General features: G+C 37.8%; 2 protein-coding genes and 1 long non-coding RNA gene across 3 annotated transcripts; 2 read left to right on the top strand and 1 right to left on the bottom strand.

Annotated features, from left to right (window-relative positions):
• Positions 1–966: 966 nt before the first annotated feature.
• On the bottom strand, positions 967–2,594 carry LOC138751607 (uncharacterized). The gene is made up of 2 exons (XR_011350081.1): positions 2,271–2,594; positions 967–1,515 (listed from the first exon to the last, which is right to left on the bottom strand). It is a non-coding gene; the product is annotated as an uncharacterized lncRNA (long non-coding RNA).
• A 4,027-nt stretch (positions 2,595–6,621) lies between these two features.
• LOC138751604 (homeobox protein Hox-A3) lies at positions 6,622–10,245 on the top strand. The gene is made up of 2 exons (XM_069914119.1): positions 6,622–7,084; positions 8,600–10,245. The coding sequence occupies exons 1-2, from the start codon at positions 6,622–6,624 to the stop codon at positions 9,370–9,372; spliced, it is 1,236 nt and encodes a 411-aa protein (XP_069770220.1). The 3' UTR covers positions 9,373–10,245.
• Positions 10,246–13,725: 3,480 nt separating this feature from the next.
• hoxa2b (homeobox A2b) lies at positions 13,726–15,927 on the top strand. The gene is made up of 2 exons (XM_069914123.1): positions 13,726–14,258; positions 14,771–15,927. The coding sequence occupies exons 1-2, from the start codon at positions 13,907–13,909 to the stop codon at positions 15,508–15,510; spliced, it is 1,092 nt and encodes a 363-aa protein (XP_069770224.1). The 5' UTR covers positions 13,726–13,906; the 3' UTR covers positions 15,511–15,927.
• Positions 15,928–17,490: the final 1,563 nt, after the last annotated feature.

Raw genomic sequence — 17,490 nt, forward strand, 5'->3', positions numbered from 1 at the left:
GAAAGTACGTGGCTGGGGGTTTCCTTAATATGTGTGAATCGTCGAAATCGGAACAAATCACAACACTTAATGAATGAGCATTGAAATTTCTATTTCCCTGTATGTTGCATTGTGATTTCATGAAAAACAAAGAAAAAAGTAAGCCCTTCAATGGTTGATCGGAAAGAAAAACATTGCTACATTTGCCTTATCACCAGGGTAGTAATGTTTGATTATCGCAAGGTATGAAGTAAGTTGTATCGGGGGATTATTTACAGCAGGCCATCATCGCGACGGAATATTGACTGTATGAAGAAGTTAACGAAATAAACTAAGAGATGATGGAACCTAAACCAATACTGCCATTTTTAAAGAATACGTGCGCGATGAACAAAAGCAGGATAAGATGCCTTATGTTATGCTGGAGGTGCAAATGTTATACAAAAATTGCATCCACCAGTGAGTCCTGCTCAGAAAAGGTCAGGGTGCTGCGATTTGATTTATGTTTTTGGTGTGCTGGGACAGCCATGTCAATGCAATCTTCTTTAACGAATGCTTTATTTCTTTTAATGTATGACAAATCACATTGGCAATTATTGATAGCTAGATCAGTATCCTAAAGTAGTTCTACCAATCGTGCAAATTTAAGCCAAATGGAAAGTGGGGTGGGTGTAAGGGATTTCATGGGTTGAGGAGAGGGGGAGGTCGGTAGTGATGTTAAAAAAATGAGAAAAGTTCGTTTCTGAGATTTAGCGCTTACCGATTTTAAGTGAAGAGTAGAAAACTATAATGATTTGAGGACTATCGTGACTTTACAAACAGTAATGCCACATAACGTACCATGTGCATGGTCTTGCCGTAGTTGGCATTTTTTACATTTGAAAGCACGATTTTATTTGTTCATTTCAATGGATGTGTTCCATCTGCTGTTTTTATTGCAATACCGTCAACCAGATATTAAATGCAAACAAGTGACAAAAAAAATCATAAAGGTGTAAAGGATTTAATTGCAATTCAATTACAGTTACTTTCTTATCCATGATCTAATCTTGAAGCAAATTTAACATGGCTAAAACAAATAATGCAGTTTTACTATGTTTTACATGATTAAAGAACAATTAGAGTTTAGGTTAGTACAGATGCTTTTTTGAAAGACGTGGATACACAAAATACGATATCAGCGATAACGGGCAGAAGATCTACAAGACTTGATATGCTAAATGCTTCACTTGGAAAAAGTCCATTCAATATTCGAGAAGATCCTAACAATTTGAACGTTATTTTCTTATTGATTGGAACATTGTAGCTTCATATAATTGATTCAAGATGTTAGGTTGGTTTCTGTCCGTTAATAATTCATGTAGAATTTGTCGATGTTCTTGAACGAGGGTTTTAACTCCCCGGCGCTTTTCGTTTTATAAAGTGGAAATGAATGGTGTCTCGATTTCGTTGCAGACTTTGTCCTCAATAACATTTCGACAAGCAAAGGCTGAGACTGTACAAACTTTCGGTGAGTTTTCTAAACTTTCATGATATCTAAAAATATAGATGGCCTGTTAAGAATCCGTAATGTTCTAATTGCAAGGTATCGCATTTATTAGCTCCCATCCAAGCGGCGGATAGTGTTGAACTTCTAGTAAATGAACCGCAATAGGCTGTTATAATTTAAATCACGTGTGCTTCGGTATATCAATAAAAGCCAGAAGCATACAAGTTAAAGAGGAAGTCACATTTCACTTGTATTATATGTTGTAAAATGCATGCTATGACCTAGAAGGTAACATTATCCAAGCATGAGGTCATTGATAATATGTAATATTTTTAGTTTATATCTTAGATACATGCAACATGGAAGTTACAATGGTTGCAATAAATGATATCAGCATTTTGTTAAAACAAAATTAGCACCTATCGCTTATTTCAAATCAAGTTGTCGCTACTTTCATCTCCGACTCTCCATTTACTTTTCTTTTGTAAATTTTGGCACTGACTGAAAAGTGTTTCGTATTCAATGTTAGTTCTCTCCCACCAACAACAATGATTTTACGAGGTTCTCTGATATAAGCGGGGCCTTTAATTTCTAGTCGGTGGCCTCTGAATTGAAACTCACGGAGCCAAATTAAGTGGCAGAAAGTTTTTTTTAAATCTAATATCCGCTGGCAAGACTATTTTCTCACCTTTGTAAGATCTCATGAGAAAAGAAAACGTTGGAGTCAGCAGATTAAGATAAGTGGACGGGCTGATCATTGACAATAAAACACTTCACTACAGAAAAACATTGAGCGGCTTACTTGTAAAGTTGCATACGAGTGAATTTTTGGCCCTATCTTCCCTCCTACGCTGCTTGGCTTCCCCTTTCATGTAGTTGCATCGCAATAAGCGATAGGGGCAAGTGTTTTCTCTTTAGTGCTCTGTTTACAGCCTTAGTGCATGAAGTCATAAATCTTACGTAGCCATAAACGACAGAAGCATTGGTATGCATAAAGGGGTGACTATATCACATATACTCTTTCATTGCTTGCCTTCGTCCCTTCGTTTTTTCTTCCGGAGTGTAACTTTTCACTGCTATACCTGAATTTTAAAAATTTTTAGCACTTTTAATTTCGGTAATACTAAATCAAACAGGACAAGCTTTAAAATCAACTGAATCTGCTTAAAACTGGTTGTACTTTTACCCTTGCACTGTATTTCCTCCTGTGTATTCTCATGTTGTACTTCAAACAAAGGACTTTCTTTGCACAAGGAGTTAATAAAAGTTACGATAGCACTATTAATGCGAAAGGTTGTGGATATTTAAAGTATGTAAAATTCTGTTATGATCTGGCAGATTATTTTTTTAAAATGCACTGATTTAAATGGGACAAGTGGTTTTAAGTTTGATTGCATAGATTCAATACAGTAATTGCCAAACCCAGGCGCGAGTGTTCTGCGTGTTGGTTAATTTGCATAATTTTTCACTTGTGACGCTATGTTTCGGGGGAGTTTACCCAGCCTGTCTATTCAATACTGCCAGACAGCAAACTTAAAATCCGCGCTTTTAGCATTCAATATTCATAAGAAACATACCCTATTTCTTTGGTATTAGATAAGAGCTGCCAGGGAGGCTGATAGTAGTCTTATCTCCCTGACCAGGGCGCGCTACCATAATCACGAGTGACCATCCAAAAGCTGGAGCCATCTCTCCAGTTTTTTTCGCTGCTCTACCATTTTCCTTTTCCCATTCGCCGTTGTCGCCAACGAGTGAATTTCAGCGTATAAAAGTAATTGTTTGCCTTCATTCCAATCAAATCCGAAGTTTTGAAACTCCTGCTTATCGATTTCCCCGGTGAATCTGAAAATATTGTGCCGTGGTCTGCGTCTATCGTCAGAGACTAAGGTAAGCTGGACACAAACAGGCTATCAGTCGTGAATGGCGGAGTTTATGTCCCAGTGATTTATGACCATATGACTTAAATCTCGGTTCAAGAAAAGTTCACATGCTATAGTTTCCTTTCATATTGTGACTGATACCCGTAGGCTTCTAATTCAACTCTTTTATTTCAGTGTTCTGCTTCTTGTTCGCCCTTGATTGGTTTCTTTGAGCTATTTCCCTCTGTATTTTCGAAGTTTTATGAATTTATTATTACCTACAACGCTGCCTCAGGCACACCACCACATATTTAGCTTGACACTCATACTGTTACAATCTAAGTTCCAGTGTTTTCCTTTTCAACCTTTCTACCTTTAACCTTAGTGATGCAGGGAACGCAGATAGCTGTGGTTGTGTCATTTTTACTTGCCTGAAACATTAATTAGAAAAGGCTTGTAGTACTTTCTAACTTGCTGGAAGGGCTATTAGATAAACCCTATATGTTACTTCAAAAGACCTATTTTGTTCAAGAGCAGTTAATGTACATGGCCACAAGTTAATGTGTAGTATGATCTCTGCAAAGTGTCGGATTCCAGATAAAACCGTCCCCTCACTCAAACATATAAACAAAATTAAAGCGAATCGTAATCCAAGATTAAATTATTTGTTTGACAAATATAAATGGAAGGAAACTTGTTTTGAAAAAAAAATATTGAAGCGCTGCTGAGTGTTTTCATATATAATTAAATCCATAGCGTTTACACAGGTGAGTAAAGTTTTGTTCATTGCTTCAAGGAAAATGGCGGACGCACCACTGGGCCGAGAAACCAAAAAGACATTGTTGATTTTTAAGAAACCTCTCGCAAGGTTTCTATAAAATTATTTTAATAAAAATTAATGTTGCAACCTTCCCTTGCTGGCTTATTTTTTATATTCTTGTAACTAATTTAGATGATACGGTGAAAATAATGCAAATTAGTGACAACTTCTTAACATTAAAACCCAATAACTCAACAGTTCTGTGATCACTAGCTCCCGCAATGTATCGCTGGGCTTGGGTTTCAAGCTACCGCTACTTTATAGTTTCACTATAAATACATTGGGGCCATGAAGTGCTGCTGCAGGCAGATGATTCGATCTCAAGGCAGGAGGTTAAACTTATCTTTGAAAAGCATGATCTGGTGTATGAAACATCCATGTTCAGAAATACACAAGAAGTGTTATTTAAAATCTATACTTAGCACCTTTGTCCTTGCCCGCCGACCGCAGCAGTTTCATTTTCATTAACAGATCTGAAGAAATTACAGCGGCCTTGAAGATATCTGCATGTTCAGGTCAAATGGAATAAACTGCTGCGAAATATGTGCTCTAGCAATGTGCAGGAGTATAAAAGCGCCATGCAGTTCATGTGTTTGGCCGGCCAATACATTGTACAAAGCGCAGGAGGTGGGGGGGGGGAACATTTCGAAATTATTGCCTTGAATATGTATGGAGTATATCAGTTTGCTGGGAGCTTGACTGTTTTATAATGGTCTCAGATTGGTCTGCTGGACATTTCCATCATTTTCTGTTTTATTTCAGATTTTCATCATCTGCAGTTTTTTTAACTTTTCAAACAGACTCCCTTTGTATTCAGAGCGTCTGAGGCAAAGAAAGCCAGAGGAAACAATGGTTTTCTATATGCGCTAAATTCGTACTGAAAATTATACTCAAATATAAACATCGATCCTTACATACCTTAGCTTACAGAAAGACCTCATTCGTGACCAAGCATCCCAATATTATTTCTAAATTAAATGGTGATCTGTGGGCCATGCCAAGCTTTGTATATCCGATGCGAAAATAATTTAATACTATCAATTTATTCCTCGCGAGAGTTCAGCATTTTTTTTTAAGTCATGGGCACCGTTGTAATTTTAGGGAAATAATAATGAACTGAAAGATTTGAAGTGGGTTGTTTACTGCCGCGTTGTCGTGATGCAGGCACTTTTTGTGGGCTGGGTTTGCAGCTCTTCTCCCGGCCTACTGACCCCCATACATCAAATTACGAGCAGTTTCAGAGACAGAGCCTATTATCGTTTGGTTGGAAGAAAGGTTCACACCGTGGTCATGAAGAAGAACGCCAGTTTTTCAGGTTCCTGGTGCTTTCCGATCCATCATGCGTTTAACAGGTAGAATTGAAACAGTAAAAAAGAAGGCTTGAAAATTTCCGTCAGACCAAATGGTGAGCCGTTAAAAGTGGAACCAACAAAAAGCAGGACATTTCTCCTCGCCAGTAAGGAGAGTCAAAACAAACATGAGTTAAATTAATTAGAAAACAGTGGAGGGAACGTACTGAAATTTTGTCTAACGCGCCAGGTTTAAGAATTTCGGAAATATTATTTAAAAACGAGGCTCCTCTCTAGAAATAGATAAATATAATTAATATCCAGAAGATCCAAATGTTCCCAGTGTTGGCTAGAACTGAAATAGGGTCTGCGACAAAGTCTGCTAATAGCTTTTAAAATGTTATACAAAAGGCTATATTCACGATTTGGCCGACATTTAACTTGAAATTTATCAGTTTAATGGTAAGAATAAAACTTTGCTAAACAAAGAGTTTGCCTTTTGTATTTTTCTTGATGGAAAGTTTGTGCTGCAAAAGCTCCTATCGTTCAGTTTCATTTTTTTAAAAATGATTCCAACATCAGTGTGAATTAATTTCAACATGTCTACTTAATTAATGAATCACACATGTATAACTGACCAGTTTAAACAGATATAGGGAGAGGATAAGTCATAACAAATCAATAACATTGAATAAGCAATGGTTGTAAAAAAAATATATTGATAAAGCTATGATTCCTTTTAACTTACTGGAGAAAAGTGCTGCTTCCAGCTCAACCTACCAAAATCCAGATTTCATATGAAATCATATGTTGTATTGTGTGTTCATTACCAGACAAAATAAATCAAGAAGGCAGAATCTGTAGAAACTGAGTTTGGTTCTTATCCATACTAAACATTTACTGCTGAGAGTCCGTTTAAACCACTGTTATACTTGGAATGTCCAGGGCCAAGCTGTGTGACCAAATATTGCTACACACTTTTTCTTTTATGGCTTTTGATGTCAGCAGCTATTGAGAGTAAGATGGATTTGTATCATTTCACCATTATGGTTTTGTTTCTTGTAACCCTAGGTCTACCCAAAGAGGCCATTGGAAGAAGAGTCACGTGATACCGGGTGCCAATGTTATTCGAAAAGGGTGTCAAGACCCTGTCAGTTTGTGAAATAAATATTGGGAAGCAACGAGATGCAAAAAGCAACATACTACGACAGCTCTGCAATTTTCGGTGGTTACACATACCAAGGAGCAAATGGTTTTAACTACAATGCCAATCAGCAACAATATCCGCCTTCATCCCATGTGGAAAATGACTATCACCGGCCTGCCTGCTCTCTGCAGTCACCTGCTAGCACTGTCCCTCATCACAAGCCCAATGAAATGAATGAAAGTTGCATGCGAACCAGTGCCAACCAAGCGAGCCATCTCCCAGTTATTGCAGAGCAACAGAAACAGCCACCACCTCCACCACCTCCACCCATACCCCCACCATCAGTATCCCCACCACAAAATACCAGCAGCAACTCAAATCAATCCAGCACAAGCAAAAACCCCACACTTACCTCACAAACCACCATTAGTAAACAAATATTCCCGTGGATGAAAGAAACACGCCAAAATGCCAAGCAAAAGACCAGCAGTTCTAGTTCAGGTACATTGTATCTTGTCTTACCCTTTGATTATTAATTGTTAAGTCAGGGGAGCAATGGGTCAGATGCAAATAGAATAATTCCCATTATCATTATTTTATGTGGACAAGCAAATAATTGCAATAGCTGTGAAACTTTAATCTCTCAAAAATGGATGGATCATTTTCAAACAATGATTAGACATGTAGCCCATAAACAGTAATGTTAATATTTGCTAAATATAGTTCAGATAAATTAAGTTGTATATTTTATAGGAACAGTTAAGAGAGTCCATCTTATCTGGCTACTGCCATTATGAATCCTCTTCCTTTTAACCTTCTCCTCTTGCTTCCTTCTACTACTCTTTCATCTCTTTCACACATACAGTAGATATGCATATATACCTGTATATAATTTTTTTAAACTTTATTTTGCATAAATTCAATCATATGTTTGTATATTGTATAATCTCACACTAATCTGAAGTTAGAAAACTTATTTATAAAACAGATTTTTTTTTAGCAATGACCCAGTGGTTAGTTAGAAATATCTTAAAAGCCCAGGATTTTGCAGAGAAGAGAATATTCTTCATTTAATTTCAAGTTTTGAGAACCAGTGTACAAATGATTGGACGTGAATTTTCAGTTGCTTAGAAGCAAACTTTGAAAATTTACATGTCTTTTTAATGTCTATGTATAAAAGCAAGATTTGTGGACATCAGTAATGCTGCTATAAAGTGAAATGATTCACAAATATTTAGAAATCATAGGAACACCAGGTGCTGTAAGTTTCTGTGAGGGGCACTGGACAAAGTGGCGACTCTCTGTCTGCATTAAAGTAGACAAAGTTCAAAGAATTTCATGTATGTTACATTCTAAATGTAGGATTATGTGACCACAAATATGTAATCATATATGTAAACATATATTTATGTCCACATGCTAAAAATACATTTCTAAACTTCGATAAATTTCTGTAAATCACTAGAACATTTGTCGATGTGATTCAAAATTGTGATCGGTAAATATGAATGATCATTATACATATTTAATACTTTTCAGTTCAGTTATTGGTCGCATCTATTGCTGGCAAGGACAAAATTTATTGTCCTGGCATAATTGCCATAGGTTATGTGTGCTGAGCCACCTCTTGAACCATTGCAAATTATATGAAACCATGTTCTTTTTTAAGAAAAGACACCACTCAATAGCTTGAAATAACACAGTATGTTAGAAACTATGGTGATATAAAAACGTATGTCTTTCAAGGAGTGAAGGGCATTTTAATTTCTTATATATCTTATATTTTATGTAAAATCGATCAGGTTTTGGAAATCAGTTTTCATTCCCAAATATAATTAAACTGAGCTGTGTATGTATTCAGCAATTTTATACCATTAGCATGTATCATGATTTTTAAAAGCCCCATTTACTAATTTTATTGTGGATTAATGTAACTACTTATGAATATGTTAGCATATTAATATGCATATTTATAAACCATATAGATGTACTGAATCCATTACTTTTTTTCCGTAGTTGAAAGTTCTTCTGGTGAAAAAAGTCCTCCTGGCCCAGCTTCCAAGAGAGCACGCACAGCATACACCAGTGCCCAACTGGTGGAACTGGAGAAGGAATTTCACTTTAATCGCTACCTTTGCAGGCCTCGGAGGGTTGAAATGGCCAATTTGTTAAACCTCACTGAAAGACAAATCAAAATCTGGTTCCAGAATCGTAGAATGAAATACAAAAAGGATCAGAAAGCAAAAGGCATGTTAACTTCCTCTGGAGGACAGTCACCATGTAGAAGCCCCATCCCACCTTCTGCTGGAGGAGGATATGCAAACTCAATGCATTCCTTGGCAACCAGTGCTGCATATGATCCTCATTCACCTACTTCATTCAGCAAACCTCATCAGAATGCATATGCTATCCCTACATCGTATCCTGGGCCTCTCAACAATTGCCCACCTCCACAGAAGAGATTTGCTGGGACAACAGCTGTGACGCCTGAATACGACACACATGCTCTTCAAGGCAATGGCAGCTATGGGACACCTCATTTACAGAGTAGCCCAGTGTTTGTTGGAGGGAACTTTGTTGAATCCATGCCAAGCTCTGGGCCTTCTCTTTTCAGCTTAACCCACCTTGGTCATCCCTCCTCTGGAAATATGGACTATAATGGTGCAGGCCAAATGACCAGTAACCATCATCATGGACCTTGTGACCCACATCCCACATACACGGACCTTTCTTCGCACCATCCGTCTCAGGGAAGAATTCAGGAAGCACCTAAACTGACCCATCTGTAATGGACCAGTTGGCTGCTGGTGTACTATCACTTTCTTATGCATTTATGTCATCCTACCTTTGATTACATTCCTTCTATCACCTCATTCTCCTTTTTGATTTAGTATCAATCTTTATAGTTTACATGTAATGGTGTTTCTATAGACAACCAATCCTTGCTTGTATTGCTCTGTCTCTGGTTAGTGGTTGTTCTTTTCATGGACTCCAGCCTTAGTATTCAGTAGTAGAAGTGAAGTGCTAAGGCTTCCAGAACTTTGCATATATAATCTTCTACTCTTATGGAACAGGGTATATGAACAAATTTTCTAAGAAATACATAAACGTGAATTTGTTCGTGCTTTATTTTTCCTTACGAGGAACAGTAAAATGGTTTATATTGCACTTCTTTAATTGAATGGTTAAGCAAGATCAATGCGCTTGTACAGGGGCTCCCTGGGCAAATAAGAGTTCTTGTCCATCTTTCAGTATGTGTGTATGCTGGTGAACATTCAAATTTATTTATTTGGTCTTTGAAGGAGAATAATCTAAGTGTTTAAAATATTATTTATCCCCATTGATACATATTTATAAAGAGAACTGTACATTAACTATTTACTTGGTTATGTTCAGCCTTGTGTTTTAAGTCATGATAAAAATATGTTTGTTTTTAATTCCTGTAAGATACACAGAAAAGTAGTTTTCTGTTCATAATGTAACAAAGAACAGCAACAATCAATTGTGGGAATTATGCCAATACAACAGAATTTAGTCTGTAACTGTAGTATTCTTAAAATGAAACACAAAATTGCCATAATTTTGTTTTAGATCTGCATTCCATACTGCAAATGAGATACAGTTGAACAGTTAGATCTGAAGAATAAATTTTTTGTCAGCAATATTGTGTTGCCTGGAATGATAACCCTTCTAAAATATATTCACTATATTTGTCTGAAATGTTTGTGAAAATGGAGACCGGTTCAGCAGGACACAGCAAAACACACAGCCTTTTGGTCTGGGTTCCTTTGTGTTGTGTGGCTACAACTGAATGTTTCAACCCCCACACTGTAACATCATCCATTTTCATGTGGCTTGCATCTGTCTTCAATGCTGCATTTATTGAAGCCCCAAAAGAAGACTCCTTTTCTTTTCCCATGTAGGAAATAAAAGGCCCCACAAGGATTCATTATTGGATTATTTTTTTCTTTAATTCTTGATAATAGTTTGCTTGATCAAGACATACACAAAACACGTATAAAATGTACAAATATTACACTGCTCAAACAATATTTCACCAGCTAGGAGAAAGATTACTGTACTCGACTTCTTCGTTTTCCACTGTATAATGCATATGCTGAGAGGAGAGAAAAAGAAAAATATGTCAGAATTCAAAAATGTTTGACACTCAAGACTTTAAATGAACTGCTCATTGAGAAACATCGATGGAATAGTTTTTAAACTCTGGCCCATGAATGTATAAAATCAATGTGAAAGCCGATTCTAAACAATGAAGCAAGATCATCTATGTAGATTGAGAACACTCAACATACAAATCAAAGAAGCGACAGTGTACCTTAATTATATTAAAATGCCCTTTTAATTCCACAGCAAATAAACTTATTTCCCCGTTAAGCAATTGCATTTAAATCATAAAACGCCATGCAAAAATTTCTGCAATCCAACATTTGCAGCAATTAATGTTAATTCTGAGGACCATTTGCTTCCCATTGCACGTTTCCCGCGTCAACCAAGAGAGCTATAAAATAAAAGAAGACTGACAATGCACCATTTTAATTGTCAGATAGTTGCTTAAAAGTTCCCCACGCGCATTTTCTTAATTTTGAAGATATCATCTCAAGCTAGACACGATAGACATTCATTAATTAATCACATAAAGTAAAGATCTATCCAACCACGACCCCTAAAATATTTGTGTACTGTCTGTGTGGATTTGTAGATTTAAAATATGGCTTTAGAAAACCCATCACCGCGTTCCAAATTATGTCCGCGTTTTACTCAAATTGTGGGGGTGGGGGGGGGGGGAAGCAAAAAAGAAACGTATACGTGATTCATAATATTTTCAATAAAATAACTGAATTTCCATCTGACCGAGCCCGAGCGCCCAGATTGGAGACGCCATGTTGCTGGCATTCTCTCCTTCTGTGCTTCCCTAAGGAGATGTTGTCCAATTTATCTTCCCATCCAAAATACATGGGAGACTTTCTTTACCCAGGTAGTAATGTTTTAAATGCGATCATCGAATGGAGGTGTAATGTGCACTGCGTTACTCCGACAATTTATCATAAAGCACGAAATTCGTAAATTCTGGTTAAACGAACCAACTGCGCCCAACCTTAGAAGAAAGCTCGATTTGTGGTCGCGCAGAATAGTTAAATAGACATTATTTTATCTCGTGCACTCGTTAGATGGGATCCGAAAGACTGCTGTAATTTTATTCAATGAAAGACTCATTGATTTGATTTTGAAAGGCTAAATAGTAACGAAACAATCATTAAAACGTTATTTTAACTCAAATCATCGCTCCCTCTTAAGTGATATTTCCAACTTTTAATGGTTAAAGCACTCAAAAAACTTAACAAATCATTACTCGCAGCCCACAATAATAATTTACCTACAATCTAACTCTCGTTTGTTGGCATTTGCATGTACAAAATATTTGGGCTGCATCACTACACTATTGTCCCAGCGTATCTATCTTACTGCTAAATTTTACGAGAAAGAAATATATGCGTAAAATTAACACGTCCGTTTCTTAAAATATAACATTTTCGGTTTCATTCCATTTTGCTAACACGCTGAATAAACGGGCTTTTCTCGCGCCCACATATCCTTGCAGCAGAGACATTGAAAATCTGGAGAGCGTCAACACCTACTCACATTTCACATACAAAAGCTCCATTTAATTGTAAAAAGCTCTTTTCATTTGTAGGTTAGCATCGAAATCCTCAATCCAAACTTGAAAGAGGGAATTATAGTGTGATTTTTTTTTTAACGAACTCACCCTCTGGAATAATGATACAGTATCGTTGATTCTGCAATGAAGAAAAATAAAATATTTTCTGCAACAGTTTTAAGCAGCCAGCTTGGTTCTCACACTCTTGATGATATTCGACATTACAACGAGAAGCATTAAATGTGTTCTTGGAGGCCAAAAGCTGTCAGACCTTTAGCCGAACAAGATTGATAGCGCACATACTTCCTTCCAGCTTTGTTTGCGGTATTAAGCAACACGGAGGCCTAGCAAAGAACCACCAATTCCATCTTGCTCGTTGCAAAAAATTCTCAGCACCCTTGAATTCCTCGTCCGCGAAGGAGATTTTTTCGAAGAGCCTGTATATTTACAAAATACTGTGTGGGCAGAACGAATATAAGTGTATCATGACTTGGCTTTCATCCCCTCCCCCGCCCTCAACATCACACACGCCCTTCACGATTTAGATGAAAGTAGAGCTATTTTAAAAGATAATTCAGATATAAGTTGTTGAAAACTAGCGATCAGTTTGCTTCTTCGGCTTTGCTACGAAAATTCGCTTTCAACTAAAACAGTTTCGTTTTATATTACATGTATATTGTTAATTATTCCATCTATACATCTATTTCTCTATTCAAGCGTGCTTATCTGTGCGAATGCTTGAATGTGTGTGAGCATCTGAGAATGTTTTAAATCATTTTAAGAGCTAATCCTTCGATGGCACAGGTTTCAGAAAATAAGATAATACAGTACCTTCAATAATATGCCTTTTACCTTTTTTCGTTGGCCACAAACTCAGGGCTATAAAAATATAATGTAGTATCCAGAATCACCACCATATTCGATCTCCTGCGTGAGTTACTGCCTCCATACAGAGCAAAAAAAAAAATCAAAAGATATCCCGAACAGCCCAAAAATAATGACAGGGGACCGAACTCCCAACGAAAGCATGGAAGCAAATGGCTGTAGCTTCGCCTGGTGTAACTTCTTATGTGGCTGGGTTCTAGGGTCCAATGTCAAAACTTTGAAGATTAATGGATTACTTTGTTAATGACTCTAGGCGTCAGATTTAGGTGCAAGATGATTTGTGAGGTGCAAGTCGTCTTCGTGACAGTCGGTAACACACAGAGAAAGAGGAGCCAGCAAGTGTGCAGGAGACAGAAAGGGAGACAGTGGGAAAGAAGCAAGGCTGTGAGAACTGATTTCCACGAGCTTTAAAACTGAAATCTTTTGCACATTTATTATGGGGAAATGGATCAAAAAGTAGAAATCAAAACACTGCTGGCCCAGAATGAGGCGTTCCTCTCTGACTTTTTGGATCAATCACATAGACAGTGCCTTCTTTTGATTAAACCCCAAATTGTCATTGGGCAGACGCAATCATGTGACAGCGAATTCGGTCCAATTTCAACCTTGTCTCCATGAATTCAATAGTTTAATAGTAGCACGGTCCCCATACGGCTGTAATCAGTGAATTAGAAAAAAAACAGCAGCGATATTTTTTTTTAAACGGCACAAAATAATAACTAACACCTAACTTTCTCCCATTACGTTCTGTGGAGACGGCAATGAATTACGAATTTGAACGAGAAATTGGTTTTATCAATAGTCAGCCGTCGCTTGCTGAGTGCCTGACATCTTTTCCCCCTGTCGGTGATACATTTCAAAGTTCATCAATCAAGAACTCGACGCTTTCACACTCGACAGTGATTCCTCCTCCTTTTGAGCAAACCATCCCTAGCCTGAATCCCAGCAGCCATCCTCGCCAAAGCCGGCCAAAACAGAGCCCAAATGGCACAAGCCCTTTACCAGCGGCGACTCTACCTCCGGAATACCCCTGGATGAAAGAGAAAAAAAACTCCAAGAAGAATCACCTGCCTGCTTCTTCAGGACCCGCAGAATCCTGTCTTTCCCAAAAAGGTCAGCTCAAAGACGTTTCATTTCTAATTATTGTCTTAACTTAGTCTAACTTATTTGCATGGAGCATTTAATCAGTTTTATTTTTGCTGCTCGGTGATAATCATGAGATCGAAGCCCTTTTACCCACATATTTAATGGGGAATGATTTATTTGGCGAGCTAGTCAGAAAATGACCTTATGTGCTCTCCCCATCCCAGAGTTTTTATACTTGACAGTAATGAAGAGTGATAGATGAGCGCACTTTCATGGTAAAACAGCTGATACAGATTTGACCAAATATGCAAAGGCCGTTGCGAACTTTGCTGTGAGATTGGGGTTACTGCACACGTGTATTTTACAATATCTTTAATATTTTAGAAAGAGGCAGACGCCACAGCCGCAGACTCTGAGACAATGGATTTACTGCATTCAGGCGGCCATTTTGTTGCAGTGGATAGTCTATATTTTATATCATTTGGTTCAAATGGTTATAACCTGTTTCATAATTGTTTTTCGAATCCATTTGTATGTAGAAACTCATGAAATTCCGGATAACACAGGCGGGGGATCGCGGAGGTTAAGGACAGCTTATACAAACACACAGCTTTTGGAGCTGGAAAAAGAATTTCACTTCAACAAGTATCTGTGTCGACCCAGGCGGGTGGAGATTGCAGCCTTGCTTGATTTGACTGAAAGACAAGTGAAAGTATGGTTTCAAAACAGACGAATGAAACACAAAAGACAGACCCAATGTAAAGAAAACCAAAATGGAGATGGCAAATTTAAAAATTTGGAGGACAGTGGGCAGACTGAAGATGAGGAAGAGAAGTCACTCTTTGAGCAAGGCATCAACAATATTACTGGCGCTCTCTTGGATAGGGAAGGGTATACTTTTCAGACCAATGCACTGACTCAACAGCAGGCCCAGAATTTACACAATGGAGAATCCCAAAGTTTCCCAGTTTCGCCTTTACCCAGCAATGAGAAAAATCTAAAACATTTTCATCAACAGTCACCCACTGTTCAAAACTGCCTGTCAACAATGGCCCAGAACTGTGCAGCTGGCCTGAACAATGACAGTCCAGAGGCCCTTGATGTCCCTTCTTTACAGGATTTTAACGTGTTTTCGACAGAATCCTGCTTACAGCTTTCAGATGGAGTATCGCCGAGTTTACCAGGGTCCCTGGATAGCCCTGTGGATCTTTCTGCCGACAGTTTTGACTTTTTTACGGATACTCTAACAACAATCGATTTGCAGCATTTGAACTACTAACTGAACAGTCGCTGTGAGCAAAATATGCCTTTTAAATTCGTTAATATGCCTTCACTTCATTTCCTTTCACATGGTCAGTATTTATTTCCATTTTAATTAACTCGAATGTATTGAGGGCCATCTATAATTGCAAAAATCAGTTATTGTTGTTGGACTTCCCTTCCCCCTATATTTCACAACGTGTTATTCAGCAATACCTGAGTCCACGTGAACATGATTTCATCGATATTGACCGATCGCTACTATTACCTCTTTTACTTTTGTATTATTTTAGGATGAATTGCCATTAATAATTTGATAGAGTAAAGTATTATACGCTACAGGTAGCCACCCTGAAGCATTTTCTCTCTCAGGACTATTTACACTTAATAAACACCCTTTGTTTTCTTTTTGTCATAAATTCATTAATGAAATCCAGAGCCTGGTCAGTCTCGTTCTTTACCTTTTCTGAGCAGTATTAATTGGAAAAAAAAGAAGAGAATAATCTAGTGTCTTTATTGTAAGCCTTCACAGAAAGAATAAAGCTGCGGTTGAAAACATCAGACGGGGATATAGAGCCAGGGACTACGCAAATCTAGTAATGTAATGTTTATTAAATCCAGCAAGACATTTGCACTTTCATCAACTATATAAAAGCAAGTGGATGGACACGTAGGAAAACTAACAAATAATTTCCAGAGAAAAAACATCTTCTTCAGATCACATTGTGGAAACATCAACCACCTCTGAAATCTAGGAAAGAAGGGAAAAAAAGTTTAAGTGTCCATGGCCATGTGCACTTGTTATCAAACAACGTTCTTTATTTATTGATGTCAGCCGCTAATCTTTAGCGCCGATTCGACCATCCCTTATCTCGTTTGCTGCCAGTCATCATCAGTAATATAGATTCCCATGTTTTAGGCACCACGTGCGATAAAGCTGATATTTTTTTAATGATGCACTATGTTACCACGTAGTTTACTATTTTTTTCTCAAAACAGCCCATGAGAAGTATAGGGAAAAACAATTTAATTCAGCGTTAAAAAAAACTTCGAGAGAGCGTCGCTGCACCCCTTAATCTATTCAGCAAAAAATGTTTACTTTGTTATAAAGTTAAATTTGATTTAAAAAAAATCTTCTGTAAACATGATAGGATTTTTGATCCACATTTTTATAAACGCCACACATTTTCGTATTGTTATAAAGAAAGCGACAGCTGTAGGAACGCTTTCTCGGTGTGCACCAGGACTAATAGGCAACCAATCTTTTCTTTTGTTTCATCCTTTTTATAATAGTTCCTTACCCCACCCCCACCCTACCCCATGCGGGTCGCAGAATTTGTGGTAATTCTTAAAACTTTTGATTATGAACGGCTCTGCACCAACACGCGTTTCCGCCCCAAGCTCTGGAGGTAATACTTCCCAATCTCATAAATCAACCCTCTTTTATGAATGAGAATGTCATCAAATGGATCAACCATACTCGCACATAACAAAAAAAACGTATCTTACGTATTTGGCCGGCCGGGGAACCTCTGTCAGTTTCTAAGTTGCAGGCATTAAGTCGTAATTCATTTTCACAGAGCACGGCAACTTTCTACCGCTGGTGCTGCCACTCACTTCGAGTTTGAACACACTACTTCAGGATTTACGTCGACGTTATTGTTGCCTTGCATTTCCAATTGTTTAATTGTTAAGCAGGGAAATGACGGAAATGGCTTTTTATTGCCTGCGATTTCTGGCATTGTGTCCGGGCGTTTTTTTTAAAACTTTATCAGGCTATTCTGTCCATCGCACGAGAATACTTTTCACGACGAAAAGCAAACAGCCGGGCAAACACTGACACATTGGCAATATCATGCCGCGATTAAACAAGTATTTACACGACGTAATGGGCAGGCTACCAGGCCAATGTGTCTCCTGCGGAAATAGAAAGCAAGAAGCTTGCCCAGTTATTCCGAACTGTGAGCTCTTTTTCCAGCCTCAAAGGAGAAATTGGCAG

This window comes from Narcine bancroftii, chromosome 1 (assembly GCF_036971445.1).
Source record: "Narcine bancroftii isolate sNarBan1 chromosome 1, sNarBan1.hap1, whole genome shotgun sequence".
NCBI classification, from domain to species: domain Eukaryota; kingdom Metazoa; phylum Chordata; class Chondrichthyes; order Torpediniformes; family Narcinidae; genus Narcine; species Narcine bancroftii.